Source organism: Hydractinia symbiolongicarpus, chromosome 3 (genome assembly GCF_029227915.1).
Source record: "Hydractinia symbiolongicarpus strain clone_291-10 chromosome 3, HSymV2.1, whole genome shotgun sequence".
In the NCBI taxonomy this organism is placed as follows: Eukaryota; Metazoa; Cnidaria; class Hydrozoa; order Anthoathecata; family Hydractiniidae; genus Hydractinia; species Hydractinia symbiolongicarpus.
In genome coordinates, this window is record NC_079877.1 from 16,821,305 (window position 1) to 16,845,541 (window position 24,237).

The 24,237-nt window shown below is 33.4% G+C and overlaps 2 protein-coding genes across 2 annotated transcripts; both read left to right on the forward strand.

Annotated features, from left to right (window-relative positions):
• Nucleotides 1-6: 6 nt before the first annotated feature.
• Nucleotides 7-17,790, forward strand: LOC130636005 (mediator of RNA polymerase II transcription subunit 14-like). Its single transcript, XM_057445577.1, has 35 exons — nt 7-184; nt 1,370-1,396; nt 1,485-1,590; nt 1,969-2,063; nt 2,143-2,221; nt 2,318-2,447; nt 2,699-2,739; nt 3,190-3,277; nt 4,196-4,224; nt 4,554-4,632; nt 4,725-4,768; nt 4,875-4,963; nt 5,987-6,012; nt 6,103-6,462; nt 8,408-8,486; nt 9,035-9,194; nt 9,411-9,644; nt 9,936-10,112; nt 10,501-10,867; nt 11,348-11,442; nt 12,306-12,455; nt 12,916-12,990; nt 13,187-13,263; nt 13,478-13,524; nt 13,635-13,702; nt 13,807-13,912; nt 14,080-14,184; nt 14,498-14,609; nt 14,681-14,888; nt 15,054-15,201; nt 16,211-16,266; nt 16,361-16,468; nt 16,716-16,841; nt 16,918-17,119; nt 17,641-17,790. Exons 1-35 carry the CDS (start codon nt 18-20, stop codon nt 17,694-17,696), a joined length of 4,116 nt encoding a protein of 1,371 aa, XP_057301560.1. The 5' UTR covers nt 7-17; the 3' UTR covers nt 17,697-17,790.
• A 155-nt stretch (nt 17,791-17,945) lies between these two features.
• LOC130636007 (homeobox protein DTH-1-like) lies at nt 17,946-22,195 on the forward strand. Its single transcript, XM_057445580.1, has 3 exons — nt 17,946-20,369; nt 21,160-21,329; nt 21,417-22,195. Exons 1-3 carry the CDS (start codon nt 20,198-20,200, stop codon nt 21,597-21,599), a joined length of 525 nt encoding a protein of 174 aa, XP_057301563.1. The 5' UTR covers nt 17,946-20,197; the 3' UTR covers nt 21,600-22,195.
• The last annotated feature ends 2,042 nt before the right edge of the window (nt 22,196-24,237 follow it).

The window sequence follows — 24,237 nt, forward strand, 5'->3', positions numbered from 1 at the left end:
AAATTCGTCCCGTAAATATGCGTGTTTCGTTTTGGAAGAGAAACATGGCGCCGATGGTTATGGAGCCGGTGCCCCAAGCAGGACTTCAGCATCTTATCCCTTCTCAAAAGGGAATCAATTTATCGATGCTAATTGATTTTTTGCTTCAAAAAACTTATCATGATTTAACAGTATTATCAGAATTGTAAGTCCAATTTTTACAATAGAAACCCATCAAAGTCATTGAATCAAAAAAGCATACAAAACCAGGACTAGGGAGTCTTAACACGTAGCTATATAGCCATGCCTGCTAAAAACGATAACATATACCGTCCGTATTCTATTATGATCACTTTTCTTGCTAATTTTCTTTGCTCACTGGCAACACTGGATGGCTATGACATGACATTCTGAGCCCAAGTCTAGGATATCTATCATATACAGTCAGATAAAATAGTAAATTAGGCTATCAAGCTAATACACCTTTACGATAATTCGGAAAAACTAACACTCCATCGCAGCTTATTTTGCGATCAGAGGAGGAGAGTTTATTAAGGAGAAAACACGTTTTTTCGTGATAACTTTTCTTGCCGCGTTTTGTTTTAAAATAAAGTACACATAAGTTGTATCTTATTATTATTATTAACGTTTCCTGAAAATTTGAAAGAAATTTATGCGACAGAAGTTAAAAAACTGCAGAAAACATGCTTTCATCTCTAACAAACTCTCATAAAAACAGGGTTTTTACCTCCGTTTTTCCGATATTGAAAAACGATGGAGAGGCGTAGGAACGCAAGTACAATTGAATTATCGTAAAGGTGTATTAGGCTATTTGCCAAATTAAGAGAGGAATTCGTAACCTAACTTGGCTATGCTATCCTAATTAGGCTATGAAAATTTTTTTAAAGCAAAAAAATTAACATTAATGCGCTTTCCACATCTTTGTTTTACTCTCTTCGTGCAGCCAAATTTCGAAACTTTGATATTTGAAAAAAAAATTGCATTTGGACGAAGGAACTGAAAGATATTAAGCCAAATCGGCAAAATATTTCAAAACTTTATCTTCATGTAGAGGCATCTTTCGATCTTGATATTAGAATATATATCAGTGAAAGATGCTAATAGCCACAGTTACAAGTGTTTCTAACCATAATTTGACTTTCTTCACCTAAGGTCTGCATTTTTTTGCCTGTCAATTTTTTCTGATTTTTTCTGCGCATGCGCAAGAATCCCATAAAAAGGTTAACATTGAAACTAAACGAGGGTACCAACTCTCTTTATATTTTTTAAAGATTAAGTTATTGAGGTTTAATTTCACAGTTTTTTTAGAAAGAAACCTTGAACATGTTTGTTTTAAAATTAATTTTAAGTCTGCTATTCACTTTTTTAGGCTGCCAAGAAAATCTGATATTGAGAGGTGATGCGTGTTTGATTTCTATTTATTATTCATGTGGTTTATGTATTGTTGGTTTTATGTATGAGTCACTGAAACAAAATTATTTTAGAAAAATCGAGATAATTCAATTTGCAACAAAAGCTCGGCAGCAGTTTATACGATTATTAGCTCTTGTTAAATGGGCATCAAGTGCAGATCGTGTTGACAAATGTCAGGTGAGGTTTTGTATTACGTTTTGACTACTGCAGTGTTTTCTAGCCTTCAAATAGTAATAGTTGGTATACTTAAGAAGAAATAGCCCAAGTCACACTGATAATTAGTTAAATTAAGTATAAGTTAAATCGTTTGTGTCAAAGCTAATTTAGCATGCTTTCTGAAGCAAATCTAGGATTAGTGAAATAACAGGTGCTTGTAACTGTTCAGTGTATTCTACCAAAGTCATGCTCAAATGTTAGAATAACCAATGCAAAAGTAACTAATGTAACTAACTTGAGATACACTAGTTAATTTATGACGTAAGCGTTTAACTACTCCATAGCTAGGACTTTGAGTGCCACTTCAACTAATATTTATCAAAATATTAATTTTTCCAGGCTATTTCCTCGTTATTGGATCAGCAAAATGCATACTTTATTGATACTGCTGATACTCTCGCACGAATCGCCCGTGAAACTCTTGTACAAGCAAGGTATAGTATACTCCAATAGTGATTACAATGATGTGTTTTTCTTGGAATGACATGAATGTGGTGTTTACTTGTTTATTAGGTTACCAAACTTCTCTTTACCTACTGCAGTTGATGTTTTAACAACAGGAACATTCAATCGTTTGCCAAAATGTATTAAGGTAATGAAACCAAAACTCGATTTGTTTTTGTGTGGCAAGGAAGCAACTGTTTTTAAAAAGATACAAGTGATATCTCTTAGGTGACGTTGCTTTTAGACAAAAATTATTCCAGATGATCCCATTAGCGCACCTGATAAAACTCGAACATTAAAGCGTCTAAATGAGGCGATCCAACATCGACTGGTAATTAGTAAAGTGCCACCTGAATTCACAAGTATCCAAATAGGTTGGTTGTATATAGGCTGCTTATTCATATAATAACAATGCTTTGTGAAGCTTTTATTGCAAAAAAATATTTTAAATAAATATTAATCTTATGACAGTTGCTTTGTTGATAGCACCATTTATATGTCTTCGTCCGGAAAAATTTTGTGGAAATACATACATTGCCTATGTGTCATAGGCAGGAATTATCTTCACTATTTTTTATTACGCATGAAGATGTTCTCACAATCTGAATTCATAAAAAATTTTAAGGTGATGGAAAAGTACACTTAAAAGTTGAACATGAATTTGAGGTAATTTAATTCTTCCTGTCTCTGCTTTTTGAAAATATAATTTTTTTCATTTGTGCTTAATTTCTATATATTACCCTGTTATTTTCCAAGTTTCTAAGTTCAAAATATTCTTATTTTTATACATTGTGCTAATAAAGACCTGGAGAAGGAAGCTCTGTGATCTAAAAAGTTCATTTAAAACTTTATTGATTACCCATGAAATTGATGTAGATTGAAGCCTTTTCTGTGCATCATTGATTTTAAAAATGAGAAGACCTAGCCCATGATCTTCAAAAGTAGTGGCATGTGGCACATTGCACCCCATAAGCTTAAATGGTGGTCATTGACCATCACACCCTATATACAAAATACTAAGTTGCTAACGAGAAATAAAAAGGACCTGAATGGGCCCATGCAAGTACCGTTCACAATTCGTCCCCAGCTATTCCTGATAAGTCTTTTTTTTCTTAGGTCATACTAATGTTAATGGGTGTTGAATCTGATATACCTTGGAGGTTATTAAATATAGAATTTTTGATGGAAGATTATGAAACAGGAGGTACAGTGTGTTTAGTAATCAGGGTTTGAATCAACAGGTTGCAATTCACAATATGTGAATCGAAATGCTGTCTTTACGAATCAATCTATGAAAATAATGTTAAAATTGTGGATTCGATTTTTTCAATCGTTCCAAAAAATATTTCTATATATAATGGTTGTTTAAACAAAATAACCATTAACTGAGGATCAATGGCATGATCACGAGCACCCACAGTTCTCCCGAGCACAGCCTGAAAAGAGGTTTTTTCTCTACAGCCAGCAAATTTTTGTGAACTGACTTCATATTTCTAATTCGAACCCTGATTCTTACATTATTTTATGTGTATATATGAGGTAGAGCTTGAAAATTAAAATATTGTGCAGAACATAGATCAAGCTTTGCTAAGCATTTCATTGAGCATGCAAAAGATAACACATTGGAGAGTTGCATGCAGGACTGTGTGCTATTGTTTTTTATGATTCACAAAAAGTTGTGACAAAATAATAATCAGCCAACTCATTTCTGTTAGAATTCTGACACAAACATTTATCTTGGATGATCCTTGATTCTTCTTTGACCAAAAACAGGCCTAGTTGTAACAAAAACGCTGTCACCTTTTGAATCTTTGGACCAATTTAGGTCAAAAAAGTTTTATGTTTCAAGCATTTCAAATTTTTCAATGTTACCATCATTCTTGGCATGCTTTGTTCATTCACTGTATGATATTTTGAAATGTACCATGCACATACTTGCATCCCACGTCACTGAGTAACACACTTGTTAAAAACAATAATAAAGGTTCTGCCCTCTGATGCGCACGACTCAGTAAAATGATTTTTGGTTTAAATTAAACTTCGATATAATTTCAAGTATCCAAATGAAGAATCATTATTTAGTTTAAGGTGAAGTCGGTAATAATGTTTTTTTTTCTCTTAGATGGGAAATCACTTGTTCATGGTATGCAGGTAACAGGATATTTATACTTCAAATGTTGAGAAATATCTTCAGTTTCGCACACACTTAAATTTTGGTCAATTACCAAAATAACCACACAGCAGGCATATAAAGTTATTTCTATGTACCTAGCGGGTGGCTAGACAGTCAAGTATATAGTGTTTATTAGGGTACATACATAATGACCCAACCTCACACATGCATTAAATATTGTGTGCAGGTTTGATTCCCCAATGTAAATTATACTTGATATAAGAGATAATACCATAGTTATCACAAGATTTCATATTTGTTTATTTTCACTCATTATTTTTTTTTTACATTTAAATTTAATATTTAGATCCATTACATCCATCAAATAGTTCAATCAAGATTAATGATAGAAGACAATCCACTTGTTGATTTGTTTAACACTTTGCGTATCCTTTTATCACTATCTGCAGTATTAAAAACTTTTCCACTTTTTTCCTGCTCTTTTTTATCCATGTTTTTTCTTGACAAAAAAAAACAGATTATTTTTGTGTTTCATTGCAATTGGAAATTCTGCACACACAGGTAAAAAATAGATTTAACCCTAATAGATTTATAACTTCCAAAAGCTACTATAAAATATGCATATGTTCTCTAATGTATTTGATATTCCTCTGTTCTTTCATCATAGTGCAAAAGACTCATTATGGAAAGATGGGGGGAACATGTTAAAATTGAAGAATATGTGCCGGGGCAGAAACTAGTAGTTTCCTATTGTCGGTGGGTTGCGTTAAAATTTTATTTTCTGCATGTATTCTCTATTTTGTTGTTTGTTTCATTACATTTTGCACAGATTTACAAAAATTATTACCATTATTATTCTGCATAAAAATCACATAACAAATCTGAAAATGACAAAAAAAAATTGTGTTTTATAAATTGATAATTTTTCCTTTATCTTGATAATCTTTCCCTTTTCCTAAAAAAATAACAAAGGCAGATCGAATTTACAATGGAAATTTACAATTTTAGTTATTTTTCCAGATGCAATATCAGTCTAGAACCCATAAAAAAAATAAACTGGAATTTGGCTATTACAACAAAGCCAATAAAAATCTGTTGCACTTGTTACTCCATGTGTTCTTGGCACAACTATAGACGGATAGAATCTCTATAATAATAGCCGTATTTTGTCTGTCTGCCAAGACCGGGGCATCTAAACCACACCAAAATTTTTAAGCTAAAAAAACAAAAGAAATACATTTTTATTGACCTTGCCGTAACGTGCAAATTTCCTTAAATTTTCCATGGGCTAACAACTAGTTTTTATAAAAGGAGGAAATTGATATTGTAAATTTGGAATAAATTTAATACATCTGATCAAACACAATAAGGGTGTCTGAACACAACCGATCTGGGAAAATTATGGCTTCTGTCAATTTGTAAGGCACTGAAAAATAGACAGAATTTACTCCTTAACCCCCTTGAATTATTTATAACAGCTGCAAAATTTTCAATGGCAAAATTTTGCAGCTGTTAATATTAGCTACGACGGCCAAAAAAATGACATGACAGCATAATTGGGAGTATCACACACATGAAAAAGAACCCAAAAGCAACAAAAAAATGTAAAAAGTTATGTATGTTTTTGTGCAATCTAAAAACAACTACTGCAAAAAAATTTTTATTTTCGCGTTTTGCCTTAACAACATTTATGACGACAAAAGCTGAGTGCCTTTGTGGATTGATTGGGCTACCCCTTTATAAGTCTGAGTCATTAAATGATACTAATTGCTTTTGTAGGTTAAAAACAGGACTTCAGAAAAATGGTATGGTTTATTATCAAGTGTTTCAGTAACTAGAGTTATTTTGTTTAATATTAGTAATTCTGATATCAAAATTTTATTCTTTTATGTCAGCTTCACCATCACCAGCTATCTCAATATTGTTTGAGAAAAATTCCCTTTTGCTGTGTCATGTTCCTGAACTGAAACATGAAGTTGTTACTGATAATGATAGTGGAGTTGTTTTGGCATCAAACTGTTTGTCGATTGAGAAGATATTTTCCGTAGTTATTAAACAATTTGCATTGTCCATTTTAAAAAATCTCTTAATTACACTAACTGCCATGCCATATTACAAAGATTCTGTTTCACTGGATGTCAGCTATCCTTGTGTGAATATTAAACCTTTTTTGAATTGTACCTGCAATGAGGTGGTTAGCATTTCAATGGATTCTCGATCTGGTGTACTTGTGTTGAACGTATCTGACAAAATCAGTATGTGACTTTTCTTTTTTGTCTTATATGTTGGGCTGTGCTTAAATATGCTGTAACCAGAAGTACAGAAGTACTGATCGCGAGTAACTATACACTAGGAGTATATGTACAATAAATGCAGAGTACTTGTTTTGTTGCTACATTCAAACATTATTCCTTTTTCTTTGCAAGCACAAATTAAACAATGACTCTGGAGAGTAAATTAAGCCAATCGCATTTAATTTTATTGGTTTGTAAGTAACCAAAAGTAAAAACGTGCCTGACAAAGAGTGCCGCAATGTCTGAAAGGAAACTGCCTGTTGTTGCATTGCCGTTGCTAATTCCCATGCATTTGTTAAAATTCTCCAGGGTAGTGCATCTTTCGTCTTCCCTTTGTTTGGTTTTTGTGCCCAGCCCAAAGCGCTTCCTGACCTTGCACCATTTATTACTGAAACATTCCCAGATAGGTGCCGATTTATGCAAGATAACCATCCTAAACACACAAGTAATCGAGCAAAGGAGACGTTTCAATGATTAGGAATAAATTGTTGGAAAACTCGAACAGAATTGCCAGGTATGAATCCTATTGAAAATTTGTGGCATGAATTGAAAGAGACATTAAGAAACGATGTTAGCCTTGAATGAAAGAGGAATTTAAGGCAGGAATAAAACAATTTTGGGCTGCCATGACATCAGAAAAATGTCTGCGTTATATTGGTCATTTAAAAAAAAGATTGTACCCAGAGTTGTTGAACAGAACGACAAAAGCAACTGGATTTTAGGTTTCAACTGAATTTTGTATTTCTAAAATACTTTTTCACAAAAATGTTTGAAAATTTGGGTATTTAAATCTTTTTATACCCCCTGGTAACTTGCAAGTCTTTTGAAATACACAATGTGAAACTAAGTACACTGTATAAGCTCAGTGCCAATTTTTTAATAGTAAGCTTAAAAATCACGGAACTTCTTTTTAAAACTGTTCTAACCTGGCTGCGCTAAGCCCTAATATTACTATATTTCATTTAAAAGCTGTCAAAATATGTACTAGCAATGTTTAAACATCGCAGGATTTCTTTCGAAAACTGTTCAAACCTGGCCATAATAAGTCTATATTATCATTTGAAAATTGTCAAAGAGGAGTTTCCCTGGATTCAAGAAAACATTGTTCTTTGTTTTAAAAGTAAAACAATAAGATTGTGTGAAACCGAACTTTGTCTTAATTCATTCAAAAAAATATTGAAACAAAGAATAGCATAAACACGGAAAAACATATTTAGAAAAATTGGACAGTTTCTCTTTTACTTATACCGTTGGCCTTTCGTGCACGCTAGGGAGTACTGTATGAGTACAGTAGCAAAAACGTGCGAGTATTCATCGCATACTTGTGGAATACTCACAGAAGAAATTACTTGTACCCATAGTTTAATACTCTTGTATAGTTACTCGCGATCTGCACCGTATAGAGAAAATAATTAGTGCCAGAAAAAGTTTTAAACATGTAAATGTAGCTTTAAGCCCTTAAGGTCAGACAATAAAGAGCAGTTTCCACCTTAAGATAAAAAATATTTTCTTCAATATTTTCGGGTTGCCATCATCTAGACATTCGAATTGTGTAGATGTTTTGGGTTGCCTTGTGATATTTTGCACACAATATAAAAAACAGCCTCATCTGCTTCCCCTTTTTACAAGTGAAACTTTTAAATCCACACAGAAGCACAGGATGAATTCCTTATTGAGATATAGTCCATTGATTGTCCCAAAACAGCCTAAATTTACCTTCATTATGCTGTGAGCACTTCTATGTCACTGGACAGTTATGGTAAATAATAGGTCAGCAATATTTTTTAAAGGGATTGCAACCAGAGTTAGTCTGGATGTTTTCACTCTGTTTAATAAAAACAGTGGGGAAGGGTGTGATAATCTTGTTTTGATTTTTGTTGTTTTACCTTAAGTTGTTTGTTTTCAGAACCAAAATATGTACAACAGTTGCAAGCTTTGCTACAGGCAGACATTGTCAAATTTGCTTCTGATTTCCATCTACTCCGGTAAATATGGTGAACTTAGACTTAGAGGGCCTATTAACGGCTGTTGTTTTTTGACTTTAGTGCCTTACACAAAAGTTTTTGATCGCTGAGGACAAAAAGAAACATCTTAAAATCATCCTCAATATAATATTGAGCATGTATATTATAATATAACTGAAAATGACATAAAAGTTTCTACATATATTTTGTATCTATATTTTATCTTATATAAGATTGAATCAAGCTTTCTTACGAAATAAACTTGAAACTTTTTGAAGTAAAATCATGTTTAAAAATAGATTGCAATAAATGCTTAATTTCGAAAATCATACACATAAGAAAATGATTTACAGCATTTCAATATTATACCGACGCACTTCAAACTGGAAATGTTTACGACAGACTTAGACTTGTGAATGTGTGTATAAATGGTTAATCACTGATGTCAAAATTTTAATTAAAAAAATTAACTTTTCAAAAGATCTTAGGTGTTCATGGCACATCTTATTATAGTTCTACGAAAACATGATTTATAAAACATAACGTCTTTTTAATTTTTCACGTTATAGCTGTATGCTTTATGTTGAACGATGTCGACGATCTGTCACCTTGCTACCAGTGCACATCCACAACATTCTTCCGATCACAAATTACGCTACTCACCAACTTTCAAAACTCCCTAATACAAAGCTGTATCTCCAATTCAAAAAATATATGAAGTATTGCATGGTCAGTATTTTTTATGTTATCATATGTTTTTCTGTGTACTTTGTAGGTTGTTGTTGCTATTGATGTTGTTGTTGCTATTGATGTTGTTGTTGCTATTGATGTTGTTGTTGTCGTTTCTGCGTTCTTTTTTATAGGTGTTTGTTATTGTTGCTGTTATTGTTGTTGTTTATATGGTTGTTTGTTGTTGTTGTTTATTTTTTCTTTTTAATTTAATAGGTGGTTGTTGTGGATGTGGATCATTCAAATCCATCAAAACCTCTGATTGAAAAATATTATCTTTTTAAAGTCTCAAAGGATCGAAATCAGTCTACTAACGCAGAGCAAGCCGAATTAAATTTTTCCCTATTTGCTGAGCCACTCATTCGGCTGAATGTTGGCGCTTTTCACCAACTAAAATCACAGTCGAAGAAAAAGGAGAAGAAGAGGAATTCAGATCTATACAAAAGAAAGGTTTGGAAATTTTGTTTGCATAAAACTTTAATATTGATCCAAAAAAGTATTTTGTCCAGAAGAAATTTTGAAAAAAGGGTGATTTTGAATGAGATCCTAGAAGTATAAACTTTTCTGTTAATAATCTTGAAAAAATCCTATTACTTTTTTTTGGCATTAACATTAAGTTTCGTTTTTCAACTTATAGCCTTTCAAAATGTCTTTTTCACTTACTTGTTTTAAAAAACTGTCTTTGAATTGGCCATGTTTTTTTTTAAGTCGTAAAGACACTTCATAACATATTGTTTTTAGAAGCTACTGGATGACGTGAAAGTGATGAACATCAGGAAAAAATTAAAAGGAGGAAAAGATACTTTGTTACCAGTACCAAAAGAATTCGAAAGCACCGATTCATCATTTAATACTACGATTTCCACAGTAGTAGCCTCCAGCTACATGAGAGTTCCTTTTATTGAACTGACAGAACAGGTAACATGTGTTTTTTTAAACAGAAAATAGAAATTAAGTTAAAAGTTCTTGTGTGTTACGCCTTTAAAGGAGAGTTGAGCTGCGCTGCATTAGGGTGGTTGTTTTGACAGGTTGAAACACTGATGTGTATAAACAATTGTGCACTTGGTAAACTTTTGTCAACATATTTTTTTATATAAACTTTTTGATAAAAATAATAGTTTTGTACATTAAGAGCAATAAATATATATACACACATTTTAAGTAACTTTTTTTTTAGCCTTGGTTAATCGAGGTCATATAATGTTGTCTAGCCCACCTTTAACATGCTTCCTCTATATTTCACTGGAGATTAAGCGGTCAGGCAATGTTGAATGAACAATATTTTTCCCAACTTTTCCACTTGTAGTTATCCACATCAAAATTTATATTTACTGGTGTTCGCGAAGAAGACGACATGGATTTTGTATTACGAATATTAAGTATACCTAAACCAAGTGATTGCGATGTAGCTGATACCTTATCATTATCTAAGCTACTCATGGATTGTGCAGTTCGAATGGACCACGAGTTAAATCAGTGGAAAGTTTGTTATACGTTCTCTCCACCGCAGATACCATCGTGTTCGCAACTGCATCATCGAGATGTCACATTTACTTACAAACACATCGTCAACGAAGAAGAGAATAAAGAACTCGGTATAGCCATCTTAAATGATTGGAAAGCTTTAGTACAAATGTACAAATATGCGAAAGATATTGACAACATTTTGTTAGGTATTCCTGATATGTTCTTCAATTACCATTATTGTACAGTCGACTTCTGAATACTAGATACCTTAATTATTTTTTTGTTCTTGTAAACTTTTCCGAACCACTTGAGAATTATTGCAAGGATTAGTTGGGACCTCTTTTCGAAGTTTAGTGATTAAGCCAAACACCCTTTCCTTGAGAAAATATGTGAAAGAAAATGCAAAACTTTACTATATTCGAATTGTCTTATGTTGTTCTTCTTGCTAAGAAGATTTACCCACGGATCCCACGGATAAGAATTCCAGAAAATTATACACAAATATATTTTAACTTTAGCTAACATTATAAATTCGATTTTAACTTTTAGTATTATTATCACATCGATTTCTTTATGGTTTTTTTGTGTAAATATTTTCGTATTGCTCGACTGATCAAACTGATCCAACCAGATATTTGATTTAACCTTGCGGAATATTTATTTAATATCAACCTTCTCCTTCCTAGGGCTTGCAACTGTTTCTGGTGTGGAGGATTTGATATTATTAAAATACGACATGAAATCGTTGGTTTTTACGTACACAAAGGATAAAAATTACTTAGTAAGTAGTAATACTTTTGTAATGCGTTGACTGGACTGAAGTTTATCAGTGAAGTCTGTCAATGAAGTCTGTCAGTGAAGTTTATCAGAAAAGTTTATCAGTGAAGTTTATCAGTGAAGTTTATCAGTGAAGTTTGTCAGTGAAGTTTATCAGTGAAGTTTATCAGTGAAGTTTATCAGTGAAGTTTATCAGTGAAGTTTATCAGTGAAGTTTATCAGTGAAGTTTATCAGTGAAGTTTTTCAGTGAAGTTTGTCAGTGAAGTTTATCAGTGAAGTTTGTCAGTGAAGTTTATCAGTGAAGTTTATCAGTGAAGTTTATCAGTGAAGTTTATTAGTAAAGTTTGTCAGTGAATTTTATCAGTGAAGTTTATCAGTGAAGTTTGTCAGTGAAGTTTATCAGTGAAGTTTATCAGTGAAGTTTATCAGTGAAGTTTATCAGTGAAGTTTATTAGTGAAGTTTGTCAGTGAATTTTATCAGTGAAGTTTATCAGTGAAGTTTATCAGTGAAGTTTATCAGTGAAGTTTATCAGTGAAGTTTTTCAGTGAAGTTTATCAGTGAAGTTTGTCAGTGAAGTTTTTCAGTGAAGTTCGTCAGTGAAGTTTATCAGTAAAGTTTGTCAGTGAAGTTTATCAGTGAAGTTTTTCAGTGAAGTTTATCAGTGAAGTTCGTCAGTGAAGTTTTTCAGTGAAGTTCGTCAGTGAAGTTTATCAGTAAAGTTTATCAGTGAAGTTTATCAGTAAAGTTTATCAGTGAAGTTTATCAATGAAGTTTGTCAGTGAAGTTTGTCAGTAAAGTTTGTCAGTGAAGTTTATCAAGAAAAAACTAAAACAATTGAAGTAATAAACAGTCTACCCTTTTTAAGGTGACATTCTCATATGACAGCGACAACAGCAAGTATACGATTAATTTTACTGAAATTGGTGCATCACGTGATAAATGTCCACACCACTTGACGCAGATTCAGCTGATGAACGAGTTTAACCAGCATGGGAATTTGCAGTACATAATCAAGGTAAGATTATCACTACATCACTTTTTTTCACTGAAGCTAAATGTATTTTGCGATTCGCCAAATCAATTTGTCTGGGTCTCAACATGTGAAAAAGGACTTTTACGCAGTCTACGTAACTTAATTATATTTTTTTTAATAAAGTCGTGGAAACGTCAGAAAGCGATCTGTAAATATAATATACCTTTAATATCCCAAAATATATATAAGTATGAAAATATAATAAAATCATATCTTAATGAAAAATTTTATTCTATCAATACAAAATGACGTTTTTAGAATTTCTACCATGCCTAGATAAAGATTACCAACTGAATCTTAGGCCAAAGATGAGTAGAATGATCAGGAAAGTGATCTTTCTTTTGTTGCAATATAGACAGGGAAAAAACTAGGGTATTTTAATTGGTAAATGATGTCAACGTTAGTTCAACGTTTCTCTGAGCACTAATATTTGTACTGTTAGATTATTCACGACACTTACTCACCATTGCAATCTATCGCCAGTATATCCATCCTACCAGCACTTGGTATTTCGAATGTAAGTTAATATAAGTGTTTGTTTATTCTTCTTTTTTTTATAATTTTTTTTCTTCTGTTAAAAGTTTTAAAAAGAAGAAAAAAAGAAAACATGTATACCCTGCCTACCTAAATTGCTGGTTTGTTTGTTTGTCTTGTTTGTTTTTCTTGTTGTTTAATGCTCAAGATATTACTAATAACCTTTTTCTTTTTGCTAGAGAGTTCTATCTGTGGTAAATAATTTTACGATCATTGCTCATTCGTCAACGCATGTGAAGATCATCTATAGAAACATGTATCTTTTCATACTTTATTAAGAGGCTTTTTCAAGCAGAGGTCATTTAGAACAATCTGCTTATCTGTTTATCAGCATGTTTCATAATGTAAATAACGTCCAATTTCTGTAAAAACGTTGACATAGGCGGATCTGTGTTTTCTGCTGTTCATGTTGATCTTTGTATCCTGTTTATCAACGAACGAATAAAGTTTTTTCTTAACAAATTCACCAGATACATTCTGGATGTTTACTTCATGGAACACACAGTTCTAATCAGAGGTAAAACTAGTATGTTGTCAGTTTTGCCGCTAAAACTACTGCAGCTTCGGATGCCATGATGGATATATCATAAATGCTTTCGTATAGTTACAATCTTTGTTTTGCTTTAGATGGAACATTTTACAGAACAGATTCAACAAAGGCGATGCGAGGATTTACGACTATACTGCAACTTGCTGTATGTTGTATAACATTGCTTCAAATCATTGAAACGAGGCTTTATTCCCGTGTGCGCGTCAAGAAGTTTTGTTGCTATAATATTTATCTGTTTTTTTATTCCAGAGCTTTTTACAATTATTCGTTGATAAGATGCAGCCCAGTAACTTGTTTTTGGGACATGATTTTCCTGTTACTCCTGGTGGGACTGAGTTTGAAACTCAAACCGAACGTATGCTTTTGTTGTTATTATTTTCGTTGTTTTTTGTGTTGTTGTTGTTGTTGTTTTTATTGTTGCTGTTAGGGTTATTTGTTATTGTTGTTATTTTTGCTATACATAGTACAGATTGTTTATTCAGGCATATTTTTTCTTTATTTTTGTCATTTTTTTACATTTAGACTTCGGTCCTGCTACACAAGAGCGTGCAGCATCTGCACACATTTCATCTCCCTCGCAATTCACATCTCCTAGTCCTGGTAATCCGTACTCTGTTCCCTCTCCAGGTAAGCAAAAAACTATGTAGAAGTATTAGTGCATATTCGACACATGCATGCAGATGTTATTTTTTCAAATTCGAATTCGGGTAGAGTGCTCACCATTTCCAATGTGACATTCAATTGATTCTGTTTTAAAAACTAAATCTTTTTCGCCCATTGTGAAGATCAGAGTGTATTAGACATTGTGTTTGCGTCGTTTCCTAACTAGAATAGAAACTATTCAATACATTAGAACCCCAGGACAGGACTAGTTGATTGCAGCACTGTTGGATTATTAGGACATTGTTATATTTTATAAATTACGTGTATTTTTCTTAAGGCACATTTCTTCAGCCATCACCAGCTCCTGCGAATTTATCAGCCATGTCACCGTCTGCCTGGCCTGGATCACCACCCCTTGTTCAAGGCTCGCCGAGACCTGGAAAACAAGGGTATGTTTGACCATAAATTATTTTCAAAGTAAATAGTAAGAAGAAAACTAGTCTAGCGTTTTCTGTTTTAGTTTGAACACGTCTCAAAATCGTCAACTTCTTTCAAGTATCAACGTATCTCACGCACCCGTTCCCGTCGTACTCACGCATTCAGGATTTAAGATGCTAATGACTCCCGTGGCAACGAAGAAAGTAACGAAACTTTGCCCTCTGGAGAAATTCTTTGGATCAGTGTTACTTCGCGCTCATTTGCTTCGTGTATTGCGAACAGATGACACGGTAGGTTTCATAGTATATTTTCGGTGTTACTACAGTTTTTAGTTTGCAAATGTGTTATTTTAAAAAACATTACCGAAAATTTTCAATGAAATAATTATTGGACTTTTTTATCGCCAATTTTATTCGCTTTCTCATCGTCATAATTTTTAATGTATCTTTTTCTAGTTGAAGTTAGAAAAACAAGAGCATGGCGTAGTTATCTTTTCCGGTACCGGCAAAAATGGACCTGACTCCGGTTTACAATACAGTGTTCGTTTGAATCCAACTACAATGGATTCGCTGATTTTGAAAATCACCCCTATGAAAGGCCATGGTAAGTTACATGTTTGTTTTCAGCTCAACCTTAACCTTAAAACTTTGGATTATGGTGTGTTTTTCGGTTGCTGCTTACATTAACGGCATGAGTCAGTACATTAAAATACAGGAGAGAAGGTTGAACTGCAGGCGCAGAATGTAGTTGAATTTCTTTTAAAGCGACAGAAGAAACTGATTAAGATATAAATATTGTTTTCCAAAGAATTTATTTTGTGAACCTATTTTGTATGTAAAGCAATAATTTCATTATGTTGATTATTCCATTATACGCGTGATACGCAAAGTAACTCTACTTCAATACGAACTGCGAAATTTTCAAAAACTGTGTTGAAGGATGTTGCTTAATCATGAGTATAATTAAAATTTAAACGATTTTATCCTCAATCGTGGACAAAATTAATGAAACAAAGGCAGTTTTTTGTCTTTTTTTCTAAGAATGGGTTAAAGTTTCAAACGGTGAATATTTCTCAATATCGCTCACACATAGTCCAGAGAGAGCGTTTAAATTTGCTCGTGAGATTCTCTGGCGTACCCACATGTAAATAATTTACGCCAGGGCCCACCAAGTTCGCGAAATCTAGGAACAACAATTAGCATGAGCATACATTTAATCAAATAATTTAAGATCCTAATCCTGAATCTGCCATGAAAAGTGAAAAGTTAACTTTGACAAGTTCAAAATGCGCGACTCTAACAACTAATCACTTTTGGCGGCGAAATCCAAAATTAGTCGTCCTGTTTCATTATATCAGAATTGCTGTTGTGTTTCTTTTAAAAGTTTCGACCTTTCGAATGAATGAGACAAACGACTTTTCTAGCTCTGACCGATTTGTGAGTATTTAAAGCTTACACTGGAGAGACCTGGAATTGCTTGGCTAAGATGTAATGTTTAATCATTATTCTAGAATGTTCTCCTACCTGATGCTTGTCATGCTGTCTTTTGATAGATGCAGTTTGTTTTTCTCGTTTTGTAACACCCATGGCTATAACTAGAAGTATATATTTAGAAAATACTTGGAGCGCTGATGATTTAAAAGTGCTGGAACAATTTTTTGAACTAAAGGTAGTTTTAATTTCAAACATGCCTTAACTGACTTAGTTTAAACATCTTCTATTTTTCATAACTCATTCAATTATCTATTTATTCATTTCCTTAGGTTGTGTGTTCGCTGTACAAAGTTTGTGCTTTGACAGCCTTCGCAAGAATACTTGGTACACAACCGAAACTCATGAAGGATTTCATTCGGATTATGAGATTGGAGTTGGTAAGTATGGCCAGCTTTGAGTGAATTCGATTCCTTTTTTAACATTTTTTAACTCTTAGAAAGTATTTGTGATATCGTGCTCACGATAAGCGAGCCGGTATAAATCTTATTATTTCTATATGGGTAAACGAGGCAAAAAGGTTGAGTTTTTTCGTTAGCTGTTGCGGTTTAAAACGTATTTACACTAGGTAATGCAGACTGTATGTTAGTAACAGACAGCTATTTATATAAAAGTTTTTTTCTTTAGCAAACAGATTGGAGCAGTTACTTGTTTCGTGTAGAGTGGTGCTTAACTGTTCCTCCTGGTGATATGCCCACCATTGCTCTACCTGGAACTCCTGCTGTCGTATTAAAAACTAAAAATTTAATTTTTGTAAGTATGACAACTGCCTGTCTTAATTCAGATGTGATGCTTCACAGAACAAGCAAATTATTTATTTTTTATCTAGCTGCAGTTGACGGACGTGAAGAATGAGGAAAACAGGGTGACTATAACGTTAGTCCACGACTTAAAAACCAATACAGTGCAACTGTTAGAATTTCCGAAATTAGCGCCCAACGCCCCACCGGAGCCTGTAACGTGGGCGGTGCGTGCTAGACAGTGTTTGAAGACTCTTTTACAACGTATATCTGAACAGATTTCGAAAAAAGGTAAAGTAGGTTTGTTTTGTAACAATTTTAACATTCGTGTTAATTTGGAAGATTTCGTGATTAGTGAGGTGCTTACCCACAAAAGGATTGTGCGAGAAAATTATGTGTCTCGAAGAACATATATCGAAAACAACGTTTTATGAGCGGCAGGAGATTGGAGTTCTTTAAAACACGAAGAACATGTGGACAACAACTCGGTCTGAAGTTCATAAATTAACATGGAAGAGAAAGTGCAAGAATATAAATTATGAAAACATAACATAAGTAAAACGATTTCAATTCGAGTTAAAGTAATATTCACCTAACATTTCTGCCCCCTGCCATATTTGATTTTATTTATTTTACTTTCCAACTAAAATATAAACAAATAATGTTTCAGGATAGCCTTGCGAAGAAATTAATACGCCCTAACTTCAAGATTCATAATACGCGCAGAGATTTTTAGTACGACTTCTCTGGTGTTCCATTTTTTTCTCCTAACATTCGGAGAACGATTTTACATACATGTTTTTTTTCTCTAGAATGTCCAATATATTGCGCAGTCTACACCGTATTGAAGAATATGCATGTGAAATAAAGTACGAGCAGAAAAATTGTAAATACCAAATACACTCTTTTTTCTAACCCATGTAATATTGACGTAAATTTAGAAAATAATTGAACTCTGTGAATATGTAGTGAATAAGACATACACTTGTTTCCGAGTAATCGTATTTGCAATATAGTGAGGATCTTGCTTTCTCATTACTTGGGAAGATCAACAGAGAATAGGGGATATGGCTCTTTTTTTTTTCTTCTCCTCTACAGTCAGATCTACGACAGCCGATCCCATTAACAAGACTAAAAAATCACTTAGTCTTCGCAAACAGTGATTAGAGGGGAGGTCGGAATCATAACTGCATGAGGTTTACGACAAGCTGGTCAACGTGACCTGTCAACTGCTGTAAGTTGTCGTTTAAGGGAGGCGCACAATAAATATTTCTCATTAAAGAAACGTGTTGAGGGTGCTTATTCCAGTAAGTACAGTGTTGGAAAGTGGTAGTGAGATTAGAACAATGAATTCACTGCTCGATCCTTTACATCCAACTACCGTAACGCTCGAAGGGGGTGTTTAAAAAAATTGATTTTTAATCTTTCCTGTCTGTGAAGCAAACACAAAGGCATTCTTTGTTGATATTAATAAAACTTTTAGAAAAGGATCTCATTTTTATGTAGCTTCGCTTATGCTCAATCGTGCTCACTTATTTAAAAAGTTCAACGTCCAAATAATCGGTGGCTTTTGTGGAAAACTACATTCAATTAAATGCGTCGTCTATTTTTTTAAGCAAGAACATTTAATGCACGTTTGTGAGGTTTTCTAGTAAAACGGTTTATCTGCTGATAGAAACGTTCCAATTTTGTTTTAAGGGCTTTTTGCTTCTTTTTATCGGGTAGTGACTAAATGTAATTCATTCGCACTTATTAGGTGTTCGTTCATTAAGGTTACATGCTAAAGCCGATATAGAAATCTTTTTTTTATTTTTACCATTGATTTGACAACCTTGACAACCACTTCGCGAAGTATTGAAAAGATATCCGGTGCAAAGTTAACGTTAAGGCAACAAAATTTTCAATAAAAAATTCCTATTTAACACGTACAATTGGTTATTTTCTTTTGTTCTGTGTTTTAATGCTTGCTTTGTTCCTTTTTTTATACCCCTAAGAATTCTGATTGCTTCTGATTTTAACTTATTTAAAGCATTGTTTAGCTCAGCACCTGAAAAATCAAACTTGTTAAGATTTACATATCAGATAATTTGATCCGGCTTTTTTGAAATGTGAAGTCTCTAATTTGTGTTGAATTTCTACGACTTTCATGTGGAGCTAAACAATGGACAATAATTGGACTCAATTTCGTAAACAAGTGTACCCTTATCACCCTCCTGCAGAAATATTTCACTAAGCGAGAGTCGTATGTACTTTTGCATCCGTGGAGAAGTGTGTGAATAGATACTTCTCGTTATTTGGAGAAATAAGATTTTTCTTTGCCGCACACTTGATTACACGACTGAAATAAATTCTACCTTAATTAACAAGCTACTCTTCACAAAACAAAATTTCTTTTGCGTTCACAATATTTTGTGTTAATTTCTATATACACACCATGTTATCCGAGCAAATTGGTAAAAAAGGATGAAATTTCAGGGGGTTATTTATTACGTTACCTTACCAAATCAATTCATATACTTGCAGGTTCCTTGCTTGACTTTAAAAACATTCACCATCATAAATAGTTGTTGTAACTTGTTTTTCTAACAAATCCGTATGTAGTAATATGTGGAACATACGTTATTGAAAAAAATTATGCAAAATGGCGCGGAATTGTAATTCTTTACGGGGGTAATTTAATTGCGCGTAATTTTGATGTGTGAAGAAATTTGAAAATCGATTTAGAAAATTTAATTTAAGAAATTTAAAACGTTGGTAAAAATCTTGTACAAAACGTGCTCACTTTTTACAAACTAATTTTTGGTAATAGTTGTTACATGTCTGAAATATAAACGATATAAAAGATCGAATTCTCTGTGTTATATGATTAAACAAAAAAATTTAACTGAAAATATCCAATTTTTTTCATCCTTTTTTTTATAACATTTGGTTCTTAACAGACTTGAAAAAGGGGAACAAAACTCCAGCTAAAATTTTGCCACTACCAACCTTATATCATAGATGGTGATGTGTCTCAGGGCTTCTTAGCCCAATTTAAAAAAATTAGAAAAGCCTTGAGGATAAAGTTGACTAAGTGTAAACCAAAAAATTGTTTGAAATGGACATCAACCATGCCACACAAAAAAATAGAAGAATAAAAAATCATTTTAGTAACCCCCTGATACTCATTCAAAATTCGAGTAATGAAATGAATTTGAAAAGCAATCCATCCAGATTAACTTTTGTTTTGGATTGATTATAATTAACGAAGTGAGATATAGTTGAGAATTTTAAATTGTTAGGACACAACCCACTTCCAAGGATTAAATTTAATATCGCGCACTAAGGCACGATCAAACGAGAAACCACGCGAAATTTGCGTCGTAAAAAATGGCGTCTTTCATGATAGATGATATTTTGAAGAAGGAAGACTTACCAAAGGATCATGGGAAAAATGAAACTACAACCAATTTGAACCCAAAACAGTTAAAGCTCTCTTTTCGTCCTTTACATAAATACCACTGTATACCACAAGTGAAGAATTTACCGAGCGATGTAACAGGTAAGATTGAAGTAAGAGGTGATGACAACTTCGTTATCAGGGCGGGTTTTTGGTGTCATCACTTTCTGTTATCAGAGAATGTATAGTGATATTAAGAGACAAAATCCTTCGGAGCGATGTCGCGTTGAAGTCTTTCTGAAGTTATCTCATCTTGTCATGCTAAACCACGCACGAACTTTTCAAGCTGAAAACAAATGCGATATATTTACATCGACTTTGCTGTGACAGGGTTTTCCACGGGCTAACGACAAGTCCAATAATATTACAGTAAAACCTCTCAATTGTGGACATCATTGCGGACACCATTGCGGACACCATTGCGGACACCATTGCGGAGATCATTGCGGACACTATTGCGGACATCATTGCGGACACCATTGCGGACATCATTGCGGACATCATTGCGGACATCATTGCAGACATCATTGCGGACATCATGAGATATGTCCACTACATAGTGGTTTATCCAAATGACTTTATACTGCTTAAAAACTGCTCTGGGGTGTTAGGGTAAATTAAAATAGACCTCAAGATGTTGTAAGAGGGTGGTATTGTGGAAAGAAAGAAACTAAAGACAATATTGTAAAAGTCATTCAAAAGAGTGAACTACATAAACACTCTGTTTTATATGATCCATTGTTGGGCCGTCTGTGTCTGTTATGAAAGTCAGTTCCCAAAGGGTTACGCAAACTGGGAGCTCAAAATAAGTTTGTGACATACCATTATTATTGAATTGTAACGAAGTGCGTGTACTATTTTCCACCAACTCGGCTTTATGGTATCTTTTTAGTTAATGACGAAACCAGCAAAAGCGAACACTTCACAATCAGAAGAAAGCGTCGTGTGCTGTTTGCTCGAGAACAAACATTAGAGCTTGAAAGAGTTTTCCAACGTCACCAATATTTAACACTGCAACAGAGGTACCATTTATCAAAAAGAATCAAACTCTCTCCTACGCAGGTGACATTCTAATTCAATATTTCAGATATAAAATCTTATTCCCTACCGAGAATGTAAAACTTTCACTCTAACATGTGTTCTATTTAGGTGAAGATATGGTTTCAAAATCATCGATATAAACTAAAGAAATATTTTAAAGACAATGCAATCGAAGCCATGCCGCTTGGAAAAATGAGCGGTGAAAAGGGCACTACCTGCTCTCCAACGGAGATATATTGTCGTTGCAAAGAATGCGCTTTACCCTGCCTCCCAGCTCCTCGCAAAATGTAGAATTAGACCTGTGCATAGCAGGCATGCTATAACGCGAAGTCTTGCTAGCCTAATAAATCTCATGGCCGTCAACTATGTGCAGTTTTACAGTGTTAGCAATTACACCAAAAAGAGTTCCTTGGATTTATATTGGTTTGTTTTGTAGGCTAGCGGAACTGTTATTACACAGTGAACGAATTCTTTAAAAAGTTGCACATTATTAGTTTTTTCGTAAATACAAACTGTGCTTCTCATACCTGTTTTACAAAGAATAATCAATTGATCGGTAGATATTGTTGAAAGAAACAGCTTCTGATAGGAAATTTTGTTTGAGAATATTACTTCTTTTCATGTAACCTAATTGTATTTTCTTTTTTAAAAACCGTTTATGACAAACTAAAGGTTTTTTTCAGTACTGGATTTTTTAGGCTTCAAAAAATCAGGAAACTAATAAAAGTAATTTTTTTATGAAATATTTCTTTCTGAACTCTTTGTACATACGCATGCGTGATTAAACAACGTACAAGTCGATATTAATTTTAATCGACAAAGATGATGTTGCTAACGATCTTGGTATTTCAGTATCTATAAGTTTAAAAAAACAAATAAAAAACTTTTAGCACTAAAAAATTAAGAAATTGCGGTACTAGAGTCTTGCACTGCTTTCTTTTAATACACATGTACTCCTTTTTATGCACTCACTTTCAGGCTGGGATGTTGCTGACAACTTGCTTCCCTTTTTAAAGCATTTGAGCATATAAAATGTGGTTTATAAAAAAGTGTTACAACATTGTCAAAGTCTAACAAAAACATATTTACAACATTAATAACATCGTCTTTAAATTTGCACCAGTGTTTCCATAATTATATATTAATTTAAATATTAAATATAATAATGAATATTTAAATATTAATTTCAATCGATATATAACGTATATGAGAAGACAGTACGTTTTCAAATTTTATAATCTTATCCTTGTTTCTATCCAAAACTAAGTCTGCTAAATTACGTACTTAAGGTGCTCACGTGCTCACGTGCTTTACGCGCTCACGTGCTTTACGCGCTTTTCAAAACCAATGAAACTTACGTAATTAATGAAAATCACTATTTTTTATGATATAGTTCATAGTATAGTTTTGTATACGTAAATCACTACATGTTTTTTCTGAAGAAACGTTTTGAAAATTTGACTCTACTCTCACTATTCATGCAAAAATAACACAAACAATGCAAAAATAAGCAATACGTCCAAACCCAAAACTGACATGAATACAATGTAAAATTTAAATTTTTATAAAAACAAATGTTATGGCTTTTTAAATTTCAAGCAACTGAAATACCAAGATCGTTAGCAACATCATCTTTGTCATTGTCCGCAATGTCACATCTACAATAACGCTTTTTGGAAAGATGACATTCGACTAAATTGGCATAGACGATATGCAGCATTTCCGTGGGCAAAAATTGAAGTCCTGTGCAACAGCCTCAATTCTGTTAAATGGTAGTGTGAAAGAACCTTTCACCTTTAAACATAATGTACCGATTGTTATTACGGCTTTGCATAATCGACCATTTTGCACTTCTGTGTGATTTCTCCATTAGTCGCACATTCGGTGGAACAGAGACACACAAACAACACTCTTTTTGCGGGATGATTTTTAGCAACATTTTGAAAGTGAAATGGAGATATAGATTCTGTTTCACACTCTGTTTCATATTGTAGATTCTAATTCACACTTGTCCCCATTGCTTTTCAGGTTTTCTTATTTCACAGCAAGACCCATATAGCCTTGGGTTTCAGGGATGGAGTACCTCAAACACGTAAGCACGTGAGCACGTCGAGCACGTAATTTAGCAGACTCTCCAAAAATACATGTGATAACAGCTTTTACGTTATCTGAATGTTGTTTGACTTACCAATGTTAAAGCCTTTCACAGGAAACATGTACTACCGTAGAGATAAAAATTTCAAAAGGGATTGATACTCCTCATCATACTTGTATTGCTGGTAGTATGATAAAGTGTTTCAATGTCGTCCTGCTGCGTATCTAATGTATTTTAAAATAACTGGGTGTTAACTTGAAAATTAAATATAGAAAAATTGGTGATGATAAGAAGGATAAAGATTGTAAATAGCCAAAACATTCAAGAAGGTCAAAAAATTGGATAATTTAGTGCATATTAAATGGCATAGGAAGTATTCCTTGCATAACACATGTCAGGATGCTTACCCAACAAAGTACAGCACATGATGCAAGTTACAAAGTACAGAAGTAAAAAACATCAAAACTCGAAAACACATCTCTTTTTCTCTCACATTCGTTACTTCGTTCAGCAAGATTAAGATATTTAAAAAAGCGTGACTTTGATGTATTGTCATTTTCACCACTAGAGCTCTTCAAAATAAACATCGAAAATAGTGCTGGACCCGTCTATGCTGCTAAAACATCGTGCTTAGCATTTATACGTAACCAAATATGGTGGTGGAAAGGAAAACAAGGAGAAAGCTATCTATGCCTTTATCATTTTTTGCCAAGGATCTTGAGACAAGTAAGCAACTATATGATCTTGCAACTTCAATCATGTGTGCTCTCTTTGATTTGGGTGAAATTGTTTTTGTTTTTTGGCGATATAAGCTTTTGTAGCAGAAACGAAAAA